A 13,532-nucleotide genomic window follows, 5' to 3' on the forward strand; every position below is an offset into this window, starting at 1 on the left:
CACTTTCTGCCACAAGGGTGGTATCATCTGCATATCTGACGTTATTGATGTTTCTCCAAGAAATCTTGATTCCAGCTTGTGCTGCTTCCAGCCCAGCGTTTCTCATGATGTATTCTGCATATAAGTTAAATAAGCAGGGTGACAATATACAGCCTTGACGTACTCCTTTTCCTATTTGGAACCAGTCTGTTGTCCCATGTCCAGTTCTAACTGTTGCTTCCTGACCTGCATATAGGTTTCTCAACAGGCAGGTCAGGTGGTCTGGTATTCCCATCTCTTTCAGAATTTTCCACAGTTTATTGTGATCCACACAGTCAAAGGCTTTGGCATAGTCAATAAAGCAGAAGTAGATGTTTTTCTGGAACTCTCTTGCTTTTTCGATGATCCAGCGGATGTTGGCAATTTGATCTTTGGTTCCTCTGCCTGTTCTAATCCAGCTTGAATATCTGGATGTTCACAGTTCATGTACTGTTGAAGCCTAGCTTGGAGAATTTTGAGGATTACTTTACTAGCGTGTGAGATGAGTGCAATTGTGTGGTAGTTTGAGCATTCTTTGGCATTGCCTTTCTTTGGGATTGGAATGAAAACCGACCTTTTCTAGTCTTGTGACCACTGCTGAGTTTTCCAAATGTGCTGGCATATTGAGTTCAGCACTTTCACAGCATCATCTTTTAGGTTTTGAAGTAGCTCAGTTGGAATTCCATCACCTCCACTAGCTTTGTTTGTAGTGATGCTTCCTAAGGCCCGCTTGAGTTTGCGTTCTGGGATGTCTGGCTCTACGTGAGTGATCATACCATTGTGGTTATTTTGGTCATGTAGGTCTTTTTTGTATAATTCTTCTGTGTTCTTGCCACCTCTTCTTAATATCTTCTGCTTCTGTTAGGTCCATACCATTTCTGTTCTTTATCGAGCCCATCTTTGCATGAAATGTTCCCTCGGTAGCTCTAATTTTCTTGAGATCTCTAGTCTTTCCCATTCTATTGTTTTCCTCTATTTCTTTGCATTGATCGCTGAGGAAGGCTTTCTTATCTCTCCTTGATATTCTTTGGAATTCTGCATTCTAATGGGTATATCTTTCCTTTTCTCCTTTGCTTTTCACTTCTCTTCTTTTCACAGTCATTTGTAAGGCCTCCCCAGACAACCATTTTGCCTTTTTGCATTTCTTTTCCTTGGGGATGGCCTTGATCCCTGACTCCTGTACAATGTCATGAACCTCTGTCCATAGTTCTTTAGGCACTCTATCGGATCTAATCCCTTGAATCTATTTCTCACTTCCACTGTATAATCGTAAGGGATTTGATTTAGGTCATACGTGAATGGTCTAGTGGTTTTCCCTACTTTCTTCAATTTAAGTCTGAATTTGGCAATAAGGAGTATCCTAGAGAGGACTACAAATAACTGTAGCGTTCTACTGATGGAGACTAACACTCAAAAGTTAAATGACTCTCCTGGAATCCCACGAACACAGGTAGGCACAGAGCTACTGCAGTGCCATCTGATCCCAGAGTTAGGCAACCATGCCCCTCACTAGCAGCGTGGCCTTGTATTCAATACCATTGACCTCCATTCCCTTCTGACCTCCATTCCCTCATCTCTTAGTGGGATGCAGTCTTCCTCCAAGGTGGTTCTCAATTTTCAATTAAATAGTTTATGACTATGGAACAGACACACCTGCTTTTGGATGTCATCCAGCTTTTCCCTTTTCCTTCCTCCTTCCAGCCTCTTGTTACAGAATGAATGTTTGTGTCTTCTCCCCCAACACCCTCCAAAAGTTTATGTATTGAAGCCTTAACCTCTGAGATGACATTGAATGTGGGGTCTTTCGGAGATAATTAGGTTTTGATTAGGTTAAGAGGGTGGGGCCCCATTGGTGGGATTCATGCCCTTACAAGAAGAGGAGGACAGAATCAGAGCTCTCTCACTTGCTGTTTCTCTCCACTGTGTGAGGATACAGCAAGAGGATAGCCATCTGCCAACCAAAAAGAGGGACCTTCCCCAGGGTCAAGTATGCCAGCACCTTGCTGTTAGACTTCACAGATATCAGAACAGGGAGAAATCGATGCCTGCCATTTAAGTCACCTTGTATGTGGTATTTTGTTATAGCAGCCTGAACTAAGACACCTCCTTAGGTGTTTAAGTATCTAAAAAAGAGAATTGAACATTCAGCTTAATATAAGAAATATGTTGATGTTGACCTCTGCTAGACAGAGAAATATGGTAACTGTCAAAAGTTAGAAGAATTCACAGCCAGACTGCCCACAGTAGAAAAAACAATCTTGGCTCTTGCGTGGGTTTCTGTGGCCATGATCATTATCATCTAGGATGTGTGGGGGAGGTAAAGAGAGAACAGTCCCGGGTGTGAAATCTCGTTTATTTGGCCATTAGCCGTCCTAAGTGAACAGCCTGGTGTAAGAGACGGATTATGACTCTAGTGAATTCTGTGGGCTCTCTGCCTCAGTGTCATGGGAAATGCTAATTGCCTACTTCTTTGGGATTTAGGCTTCTGGCCAAGGGGCTTGTTTTTATTGATGTTTCTACAAGGTCACTCCCAGTGTGGGACTTCCACGCTGGGAGTGCCTTCTGCTCTAACACAGGGACGTGGTCTTCTTCCTGACAGCATCCTTGAGGCCTGCTCAAAACAGGGAGCTTCCTGGGTGTCCTCGGCACTGTCTCCATCTAAGTTCAGAGAGTCATTTCCCAGTTATGAGGTGAGCAGGTTGTGATGAGATTGAGAAATGCTCTTCCCCTAATGGCATGAAGTGAAGGCAACAGTAAGCTTAACTGCAGGTGTGACATTTGCTTCCTCCCATTAGGAATTTTATTCCTTGAAGATTTAGTGATCCACGCTTATGCAATGGATTTGAGATAAAGTCTGTTTGGAAGGGGTTTATAGTGACCCTGTACACTCCCCCAGAGTGATCCAGACTCTGGGAGTCAGTGGCCTCTTTTGAATAAATAAATAACGGTATTCGTGTATTCAATTATTCAGTAGAGCTGGGAACTGTGGGTCCATTCTCTGCCAGGCACCATGCTATGTTCAGAGAACATAGCCCCATCCTCAGGGATCCAAAGTGCAGAGAAGGAAAGAGGCTTGAAGACAAAGTCATTGAGGTGCCACCGTGCTGTGACAGATGCTGTGAGGGAATTGAGTGAAAATGTGTCTGTTGTTAGGAAAACACCAATTTCCAGGGATACCTTGGCTAACAAATTTAACATAGTCCTGGGCTTTCTGGACCTTCCAGAGGCATGAGAAGGAGGAATTTAAACAGATGAATACAAATGAGATTAATTTGTTGCAAGAAGGCAGGGGGCTTATCAGGAGAGTACTGTGGTCACATTTTAGAGGGGACCTCCCAGATAGACCTCTGGGATAGAGAATCCTGGGCATGTGGCATTGTGCTGAGACTTCAGGTGTCAAAGGAAAGTGGGGAGGGGCGAGGGGGATGAGGCAGGATGAGGATGGGGGTGTAGTGGCTTCAAGGTCCGAAGAACAGCAGGTGCAAAACTGCAGAGCCCAGCATACATTTGCTCAGAATCTGGCTTTTTGGAGAGACAGGATGAAGGCCATTGTGGTGAGAATGTGAGAAATAGAGGGGAGTGTGGTCCAAAAATGAGGCCATGCATTCAACAGGTACCAGATTTGTCGGGGCTTTGTAAGAAATGTTAAGGATGTTAATTTTATTTATACTGATATATACCTATCTTAAAGTTGTATGCTCAAAAATATTTTACAGACAGAGATGTGATTTTAAAAACTAAAAAAATCCCCAGAGACCCTGCTTCTGTGGCAGACCTGAGTTTAAATCTTCACTGTAGAACTTACCTGCTGCTGCTGCTGCTAAGTCGCTTCAGTCGTATCCGACTCTGTGCGACCCCATAGATGGCAACCCACCAGGCTCCACCATCCCTGGGATTCTCCAGGCAAGAACACTGGAGTGGGTTGCCGTTGCTTCTCCAATGCATGAAACTTACCTAAATGAATCAATTTAAGCAACGTGACCTCTCTGAATTTCTGGCTCTGGATTCAAAATATGTGGACAGCATCACATTTAATGTGAAACAGTAAACTGAGCTCTACAAAGTGCAACCATACAGTTCTGGCCATGGTTAGAGTCTCTAAGTATTAGTTCTAAATGGCAGAACTCTGTTTTGAAATTCTCATTCTGAGGGCCCAGTTTGAGAAATACCACCTCCTAGGAAATTTTCTATATAAGAAGGTTGCTGTTTGACCCCTTTCTGTTCCTGGTGAGCTTCCAGGATTACTAGTGTCTGAATCAACTCAATCTACTGGGTCTCTCCCATTAGGTTCAGTATCTGAATGGGTGGGATTTAGGAATCCCTGTTTTTTTGTGTGTATGTGGGGTGTGTGTATGTTTTAAATGGGCAGTTCTTAATTAAACTATACTTAGAAAATGACTGGAATAATCTATTGATTTTTCCACCAGAATGTAGGCTCCATAAGTACAGGGATATTTCTATATTTTGTTCACTACTGTATCTCTAGCACCTTAGAACTTATAGTGAGCACTCACTATACACACACACACACACACACACAAATACATACATATATCTATATATATACACTTATATATTTTTTAATGTGAATGATCTATCAACCAATAAAGAATTAATGAGAGTTTTATACTTCTGGAAATGTTGCTACACTATTGTTACTGTTTTAATCTAATCCTCATAACAGACCATAGCATTAATAGCTCCTGTGGGCTAAAGAAGAAGCCCAAAAGCTTTAGCTTGACTTCTAAAACTCTTCTTGATTAAGCCCCTCCAGCCTTTGTTAGCATCACTTGAGCTATGTGCTTAAACACAGTACTTTGCAAGCATATTGATTGGTTCAGGGTCACCCCAGATAAATATACTAAAAATCTATGGAGTAGTATTTGAAAAAGTTGCCAAGATAATTCTAAAACATGGCTAAAAGATGTGCATATATACAATGGAATATTACTCAGCCATTAAAAATGAAATAATGCCATTTGCAGGAACATGGATGGACCTAGAGATTATAATACTGAGGGAATTAAGTTGGTCAGAGAAAGAGAAATATCATATGATATCACTTATATGCAGAATCTAAAAAGAAATGATACAAATGAACTTTTTACCAACCAGAAACCATTGAACGAACTTATGGTTACTAGGAAGGAGAGGTGGGAGGAAGTAATAGGCAGTTTGAGATTGACTTTTAAATACTGTTGTATTTAAAATGGATAGCCAACAAGGACCTACAGGAAACACTGCTCAACATTATTTAACAACCTAAATGAGAAAAGAATTTGAAGAAGAATAGATACATGTATATGTATAACTGAATTACTTTGCTGTACATTTGATAGTATCACAGTATTATTAAGCAACTATATTCCAATATAAAATAAAAGTTTAAATAAAAGAAACAAATCCAAGCAAACAAAACATAGCTAGGGTTGAGAAACACTCAGTCTAACATGACTACTCCCTGTCTTTGAATATTACCATAATCTTAATTCCTCTAGAAAACTTCTTCCTTACTTTTCTATTTGTTGAATCTCTGCTTCTTACCATCCTTCGTCAAATGTCATCTCACCTCTGCAATGGTTGCTCATCCTCTCCCCTTCAAGCAGAAACAATTTCTCCTCCCTTCAGCTCCATATGACATTCACAGTCCTGATCATCTCAACGTTTTGTAAAGTGATCTGTGTCTCTTTCTGAAATGTGGCTTCCAGACCGGAGAAGAGACCCTCTTCACTCCCCTAGGTGCCACAGGAACCTGCACAGAGAGCATGCTGAGGCAGTATAGTGTACAGATGGTGATAATATAATTAGGGTGACCACATAATTCATCATCCAAACTGGGGCACTTATGAGGATAATCAGGGTGCTATATAACAGTGTCAGGACATAAGGTATAAACAGGGACTGTCCCAGACACACTGGAAATATGAGCACCTAGATCGCAGCAGCCAACATTGATTACCTCCTACTGTTTGCCCCTCACTCTCCCACATACTGTCTGTGTGGCATTTCGTTGACCCTGTATGGGAGCAACTGTTCTTTTCTACACTGAACAGAGAAAGATGCTGTGGGAGACATTGTAAAGGAACTTACCTGAGGCCACGCAGTTACGGCAGGGGTGGGAGAGCTGGGACTTGAACTCAGGTCATCTGAATCCAGAGCTCAGGGCTCCCCGTGGAGGAGCTCAGGCCTCAGAGTACACAGGATGAGGCTCTGTTCTGAGCCCTAACTGAAATAACTTTAGTCACCTTTCTGGATTTAGTTTCTTCCTCTTGAATGATGATGGCACATCCTTCCAGTAACCTTAGAAGATTAATTCGGACAAGATACGAGAATATCAGGCGAGGTGTATGTACTTGTGCTTGTCTTAGCGGTAAGCTATCTTGCAATTTACAACAGGCTCCATATGACATCTACTCAAGTGACTGTGGCACAAAGTGAGAAGTAGTTAGTGCTGTGACAGGTCGCAGGAGGCCCCATAGCCCAATGGTTAAAAGCATGGCATTTTGCCTAAGACCTGGGGTCAAATTCAGCGTATCATGTTTGAATAGGCATTTCACCAAAGTGGATAGGCAAATGTGCAATGAACACATGAAAGATGCTCAACATCACTAATCCTACAGACAATGCAAAACACAACCATGGTGAGATATCATTAAACCCCTGCTGGGATGACTAGCAGTGACGATAAGAGATGTTGGCAGGAACAGCTGCTGTAGAAGTTGGAACCCTCATACTTTGTGAGATTTTAAACTGGTAGAACCACTTTGGAAAAACAGTTTGATAATTCTTCAAAAAGTTTAACAGAGTTACTGTGCTGCTGCTGCTAAGTCACTTCAGTCGTGTCTGACTCTGTGCGACCCCATAGACGGAAGCCCACCAGGCTCCCCCGTCCCTGGGATTCTCCAGGCAAGAACACTGTAGTGGGTTGCCATTTCCTTCTCCAATGCATGAAAGTGAAAAGTGAAAGTGAAGTCGCTCAGTCGTGTCCAACTCTTAGCAACCCCATGGACTGCAGCCTACCAGGCTCCTCCGTCCATGGGATTTTCCAGGCAAGAGTACTGGAGAGGGGTGCCATTGCCTTCTCTGAACAGAGTTACTGTATGACCCAGCAATTTCTCTCCTAGGTATAATCCTAAGAGAATGGAAAAATATGACTATATAAAAACTGGTACAAAAATAATTCATCTTAGTATTATTCATAATACCAAAGAAATAGAAGCTAAATGTCCAGCAACTGTTGTGGTATATCCTTACAATGGAATATTATTCAGAAAGAAAAAGACAAAATAATGATACATGCTATTACATCGAATGATCTTGAAAATGTGATGCTAAGTGGAGGAAGCCAGTCACAAAAGACCTCATATTACATGATCCCATTTGTGTGAAATGTAATTGCCTCCAGAACGAGCAAGTCCATAGAGACAGAAAGTAGATTAGTGGTTGCCTAGGGCTGATGGGTTTGGGGAAGATAGGGAATAACTGCTAACAAGCACAAGGTTTCCTTCTGGGTTGATGAAAATGTTATGAAATTAGCTACCCGTGGTGGTTGTATAACTATGAATGTACTAAAACTACTGAACTGTGTACTTTAAAATGGTGAATTGAATGTTATAGGAATTAAATCTCAACAAAGCTGTTACCTAAAAAAATTCTGGCAGTGCCCTTGGCTTGGGGCATTGGTGTCATCTTCTATAAAATAGGGCTCGTGACAAAGACAAACTCAAAAAGCAGGTATGAAGATTAAATAAAAAAATGCATGTGAAACTTCTGGCTCAGTGACCGATATCATAAATGCCTGATGATAGATGATTTTCCTTAAACACATGGCCTTTCTCTTGCCCATCCGAAAACAGAGGGTCAGTGGTACTTTCAGCCGACTAGGCTGGGGATTCATGATGACTTCGGATGTATGAAGATTGACCCTCCCTTCAACACCCTCAAGTCATGTGCCTCCGAAGGAATAGCCTTATGGCTCTGGTATCTGTTATTTATTTCTTAACTTATATATCTGAAACCTCGCTCAAGATGTGCTCATGAAAAATTACCCTTTTAATGGTGGAGCATTTAATGAGAAACTGGATTATCTACTGCATAAGTGCCCTTCATACAAATTAGCTTGGCCCTGGGTCCTAATCTAAATTGGACTCTCTACTTTCCTCTAAATGGCCTAATATTTTCTTATTAATCTCTGCCCTCATTCACCTGATCTCGCTCTGCCTCCTCTTACAAAGTGTGCTCCTCAGCAGAGCTCTGTGCCCTGACAAATGTTTCTTAAGGCTGTCTTTGTATCTGACTTATGGACATTTTTGGGACATGACCTGGAGTCTGGAATGTGTATGTTCCATTTTCAAGCCATCTTTCCAGTGGTGTTTTAATGCTGCCAGTATATTAAAGATCAACAGATTTGGGTGAGGTGAGTTTTTGTATAAGTATCATCTCAAGGGCTTCCCATGGTGACTCAGATGGTAAAGAATCTGCCTGCAATGTGGGAGACCCAGGTTTGATCCCTGGTTTGGGAAGATCCCCTGGAGAAGGGAATGGTTATGCACTCTAGTATTCTTGCCTGGAGAATTCCATGGACAGAGGAGCCTAGCAGGCTATAGTCCATAGGGTCACAAACAGGTGGACATGACTGAGTGACTGACACTTTTATAGGGAAGTCAGATAGATGAGAAACAGTTAATCATTATAATGAAGAGAACAAGCTTGAAGACATAGAACATAAGCAAACCGCAAGTATGGGCTTTGGCATCAGACAGATCTGGGTTCAGGTCCCACTCATTGAGTTTGTACAAGTTGCTTGGCCTCTCAGACCTTCAATTTAGATCCTCGTCTGTAGGATCTGAGTAACAGTACCTACCTCTAGGATTATTTTAAGGACTAAACAAATTGAGGCATATAATATGCAGTACATAACATGATAAATACTACCTGGTATTGCCATTATAGTTAAACTTTAGAGGAAGTTCCAGATAGTCAAAGAGATGTCATTAGTGATTGAAATAGTGTCAGGAATTGAAGAAAGAGTAAGATAAACTTCCCAAGAAATAGATCAAACCATAGGCCACTCCTACCAAATATTGTTTAACAATGCAGGGAGAGGTGACCTGCAGTGCCCACAGCTAGATGTCAGTATAGGGTGTATCATGGCAAATGTTATTCTTTTTGTTCTTAGCTTTAGTCTCTGACATCTGCCCTCACTGATCCCAGAGGCTTAATTTTTACATTGATTACACATTCAGACAAAATATCCATGTGTTATATTTGCTTAATGGAATTAATTCAGAGACTTCAATATACCAGGAGTCAGCAATAGTGTGATGGAAAAAATATCAAGTGGGATTTGGGGACGACAGGTCCAGGACTAACTCTGCAGACACCCCTTCTCTGTGCTCTCCTGCTCTCAGAATTGTATCTTCTAGGTGCTTCTTTTACTGAGCTGATAACAGGGGCGGCAGCTACCGTGTATAGAGAACTTACCATGTGAATCCATGCTATTCACGTGCTATCTCATGTAAGTTACTGTTCATAATAACTCTGAAAGTGAGTATTTAATCTTCATTCAATAGTTAGGAGATGGAGGCTCAGCACACAGCTTAGTTGACTTACGAGTGAGAGCCATGATTTGACATGAGGATGTCTGGCTGTAAAGCTTTTGCCTTCTTGTATACCTAGCATAACACACTACATATTTTTGTTTGCAGTCATCAAAAACTTGAGCCTCTAGGGGCATAGACTTTGTCTCATTCATCTATTGCCAGTGAGTAATAGCATCTGGCACAGAGATGCTGCTCAGTAAGGGATGAATGAATAAATGAATGAAATGCATGCTGTGTTCTATCAATAGAAAAGCATCATACAGTGGTTAGCTATTACTGTTGTGGGTTTTTTTTTTTTTAAGTATGTCCTCAAATAATTCTCAGCCCCACTTAATGGAAGGGCCTCAATATGTGCATCATGTAGATAGAGAGAAATGGGCTGAATTACTTCTGATATCCTTAGCTCTAAATTTCCAACTGATGAAGGAAGGCATGATGGAGGAGGTATCAGAAGCTGAAGTCCATGATGTTCCAGGAGATGAATATCAGAAACCTATGGCATTCCAGGCTTAAGGACCGCATGACTGGGACTTCCCTAGTGATCCAGTGGCTGAGACTGTGCAGAGGGTACAGGTTTGATCCCTGATCAGGGAACTAAGATCCCATATGTGACCCCCCCAAAAAAAAGAAAAAAGAACCACGGAGCAATGCCCCAACCTGTGACTCCTCTGATGGACATTTGATGAAGTTAGAGATTCAAATTCCTATATATTCTGTTTCTTCTGACTGTGTGAATATGGACAAGCTATTTTAATTCTGTGACCTTCATCTGGGAGCTGGATATGGTTGAGTTGTGAAAAATGGAAATAAAGTTTATGAAACATCTCACAAGAAACACATGGTCTGTTCGCAGTAACTTTACTGTCTTTATTTTATGTGAATGTGTTTGAACTTCTGGTTGATGTGTCTTAGCAAAATATTATGCTAATAATTACAGGGAAATCCCACTGCAAGTTATGGGGGCACCGTACCAAGGAGTGTGGAAGCTTATTTCTGTGCACACATGAGTTAACAGAAGAGATATTGTAAAACCATTCTTTGATAATTGACCCTGGGTCATTACTTGATACAAAACAATTACTCTGGAGCCTCGTTATAAAACGGCCCATAGAATTGGGTGTAAGGAGGGTCTTGGACCCTGGCCAAAGTCATTTTAAATGCTGGAAATACCAGAGAGACTCAGGGCTAATACTTTTCTAACAAGGGTGTCAGACATAAACTTGTAGTGGGTAATGATCATTTGTTGACAATCTAGTGTGCATCAGACTCCATATTAGGTATTTTATATGTGTTATCTGGCTCTTTTTAATCTTAATGCCACTTTGTGGTTGGTTACTTTTTCATTTTTTTCTTTGTTCTGCCTGAGAAAATACAATGTTAGAGAAAAGTATGTAATCTTCCTGAGGATTTGGAAGGATAGAGCCAGAATTTGTATCCAGGAGTGTCATCATTCTTTTGTATGTGATCCAATGATTTGACTTTCCTTGAACTTAGGTAAACCAGAGAACCAGTCTTGGAACTGTGGATATTTAAAGTCAATGGGTCTTGAATACCTACATATCCAAATCCTGCTCTTCTTTCTTTTTAGGTCAGGATCGCAGTGAAGCCACTTTGATAAAGAGGTTTAAAGGTGAAGGGGTCCGGTACAAGGCCAAACTGATTGGAATTGATGAGGTTTCCGCAGCTCGGGGAGACAAGTTATGCCAAGACTCGATGATGAAGCTCAAGGTACTGTGCCAACATTTTGCTTTAAACAGTGCACATTTGATATGACTGAGAGGGAAAGATGAGTACAATCACTCTGGTAAACCTATTTTTATTTCTTCACATACTGCTGTACTACTTAGTATCCTGGTGACTCACTGCATTTATATATTGGGAGGATATGTCACTCATTTAGCAAATATTTATTAAGCATCTCCTATGTGGATGTGTTTTGCTACTCCATGTTTTGCAGTTATTGATATGATAAAAACATACCACATTTAATTCAATTGTATCTTCATTGTGTGGTTCCAACAAAAATAAAAGTACCAAATCATCAAATCCTACAGTCACTCAATGTTATAGATTTTTCTACTTAATTTTTTAATAACTTTTCTATATCCTACCATATGATGAATATGGTAAAAGATTTTATGTTAATAAAACTGATTTTATTCATCCTTGTAATTTTTTAAAATTTATTTATTATTTTTTGGAGGCTAATTACTTTACAATATTGTAGTGCTTTTCGCCATACATTGACATGAATCCACCACGGGTGTACATGTGTTCCCCATCCTGAACCCCCTCCCACCTCCCTCCCCACCCCATCCCTCAGGGTCATCCCAGTGCACCAGCCCTGAGCACCCTGTCTCATGCATCAAACCTGGACTGGCGATCTATTTCATATATCATAATATACATGTTTTAATGCTATTCTCTCAAATCATCCCACCCTCGCCTTCTCCCACAGAGTCCAAAAGTGTGTTCTTTACATCTGTGTCTCCTTTGCTGTCTTGCATATAGGGTGATCGTTACCATCTTTCTACATTCCATATATATGCATTAATATATTGGTGTTTTTCTTTCTGACTTCACTCTCTATAACAGATTCCAGTTTCATCTGCCTCATTAGAACTGATTCAAATGCATTCTTTTCAAAAGCTGAGTAATATTCCATTGTGTATATGTACCATAGCTTTCTTATCCATTCGTCTGCAGATGGACATCTAGGTTGCTTCCATGTCCTGGCTATTATAAACAGTGTTGTGATGAACACTGGGGTACACGTGTCTCTTTCAGTTCTGGTTTCCTCAGTGTGTATGCCCAGCAGTGGGATTGCTGGGTCATAAGGCAGTTCTATTTCCAGTTTTTTAAGGAATCTCCACACTGTCCTCCATAGTGGCTGTACTAGTTTGCATTCCCACCAACAGTGTAAGAGGGTTCCCTTTCTTCCACACCCTCTCCAGCATTTATTGCTTGTAGACTTTTGGATCGTAGCCATTCTGACTGGTATGAAATGGTACCTCATTGTGGTTTTGATTTGCATTTCTCTGATAATGAGTGATGTTGAGCATCTTTTCATGTGTTTGTTAGCCATCTGTATGTCTTCTTTGGAGAAATGTCTGTTTAGTTCTTCGGCCCATTTTTTGATTGGGTCATTTATTTTTCTGGTATTGAGCTGCTTGTATATTTTTGAGATTAATTCTTTGTCAGTTGCTTCATTTTCTATTATTTTCTCCCATTCTGAAGGCTGTATTTTCACCTTGCTTATAGTTTCCTTCGTTGTGCAAAAGCTTTTAAGTTTAATTAGGTCCCATTTGTTTATTTTTGCTTTTATTTCCATTATTCTGGGAGGTGGGTCTCCTTGTAATTTTTATTAATATTCCCCACATACCTTATAATAAAGGGAAAATGTTTTTTAAGTGATGTGTAACTAGATATTGGTATTTGGAGATAGCACAAAGAGATTTCTGATTTTAAATGCTTTAAAGAAGCCTTTCCTTGAGAAATCTAAGAAATTGGGAAACATTTTAATATACAAAATAAGAAAATTATATTATTAAGTAACCTTTAAAAACATACAAAATCATGTATTGTCTGTTCCCAGATTCCAGTCTCCATGTAGTCTATGCTTCTTTTTAAAAAAAAAAAAAGTAATATAAAATATTAGAAAAATTATTTAACAAGAAATCTATAAGTATCATATACATTTAAGGTCTATAATTTAATTCCTTTTTTGATTATAGAATTCAAAAAAAATGCTGTGTAAAAAGTTTGAAAATACAGAAAAGTGTAAGAGGAAAAATTAACTTACAATCACACTACACAAAGAAAATCAGTATCAACATTTTTGTGTTATTAACAATCTGTATTTTTATATACATTTGTGTATATATATGTCAATCACATGCATATATGTAGTGT

General features: G+C 40.1%; 1 protein-coding gene across 7 annotated transcripts in view; it reads left to right on the forward strand.

The window, feature by feature from the left end:
- Nucleotides 1–13,532, forward strand: part of DAB1 (DAB adaptor protein 1) — a 462,229-nt gene that overhangs the window by 291,819 nt on the left and 156,878 nt on the right. For all 7 annotated transcript variants that reach the window (XM_070367959.1, XM_070367958.1, XM_070367957.1 and 4 more), the window contains one exon: nt 11,209–11,348. In XM_070367959.1, the coding sequence (XP_070224060.1) occupies nt 11,209–11,348 (140 nt within the window). The remainder of the gene's footprint in view (nt 1–11,208; nt 11,349–13,532) is intronic.

The sequence above is a fragment of the Bos mutus genome, chromosome 3, assembly GCF_027580195.1.
Source record: "Bos mutus isolate GX-2022 chromosome 3, NWIPB_WYAK_1.1, whole genome shotgun sequence".
NCBI classification, from domain to species: domain Eukaryota; kingdom Metazoa; phylum Chordata; class Mammalia; order Artiodactyla; family Bovidae; genus Bos; species Bos mutus.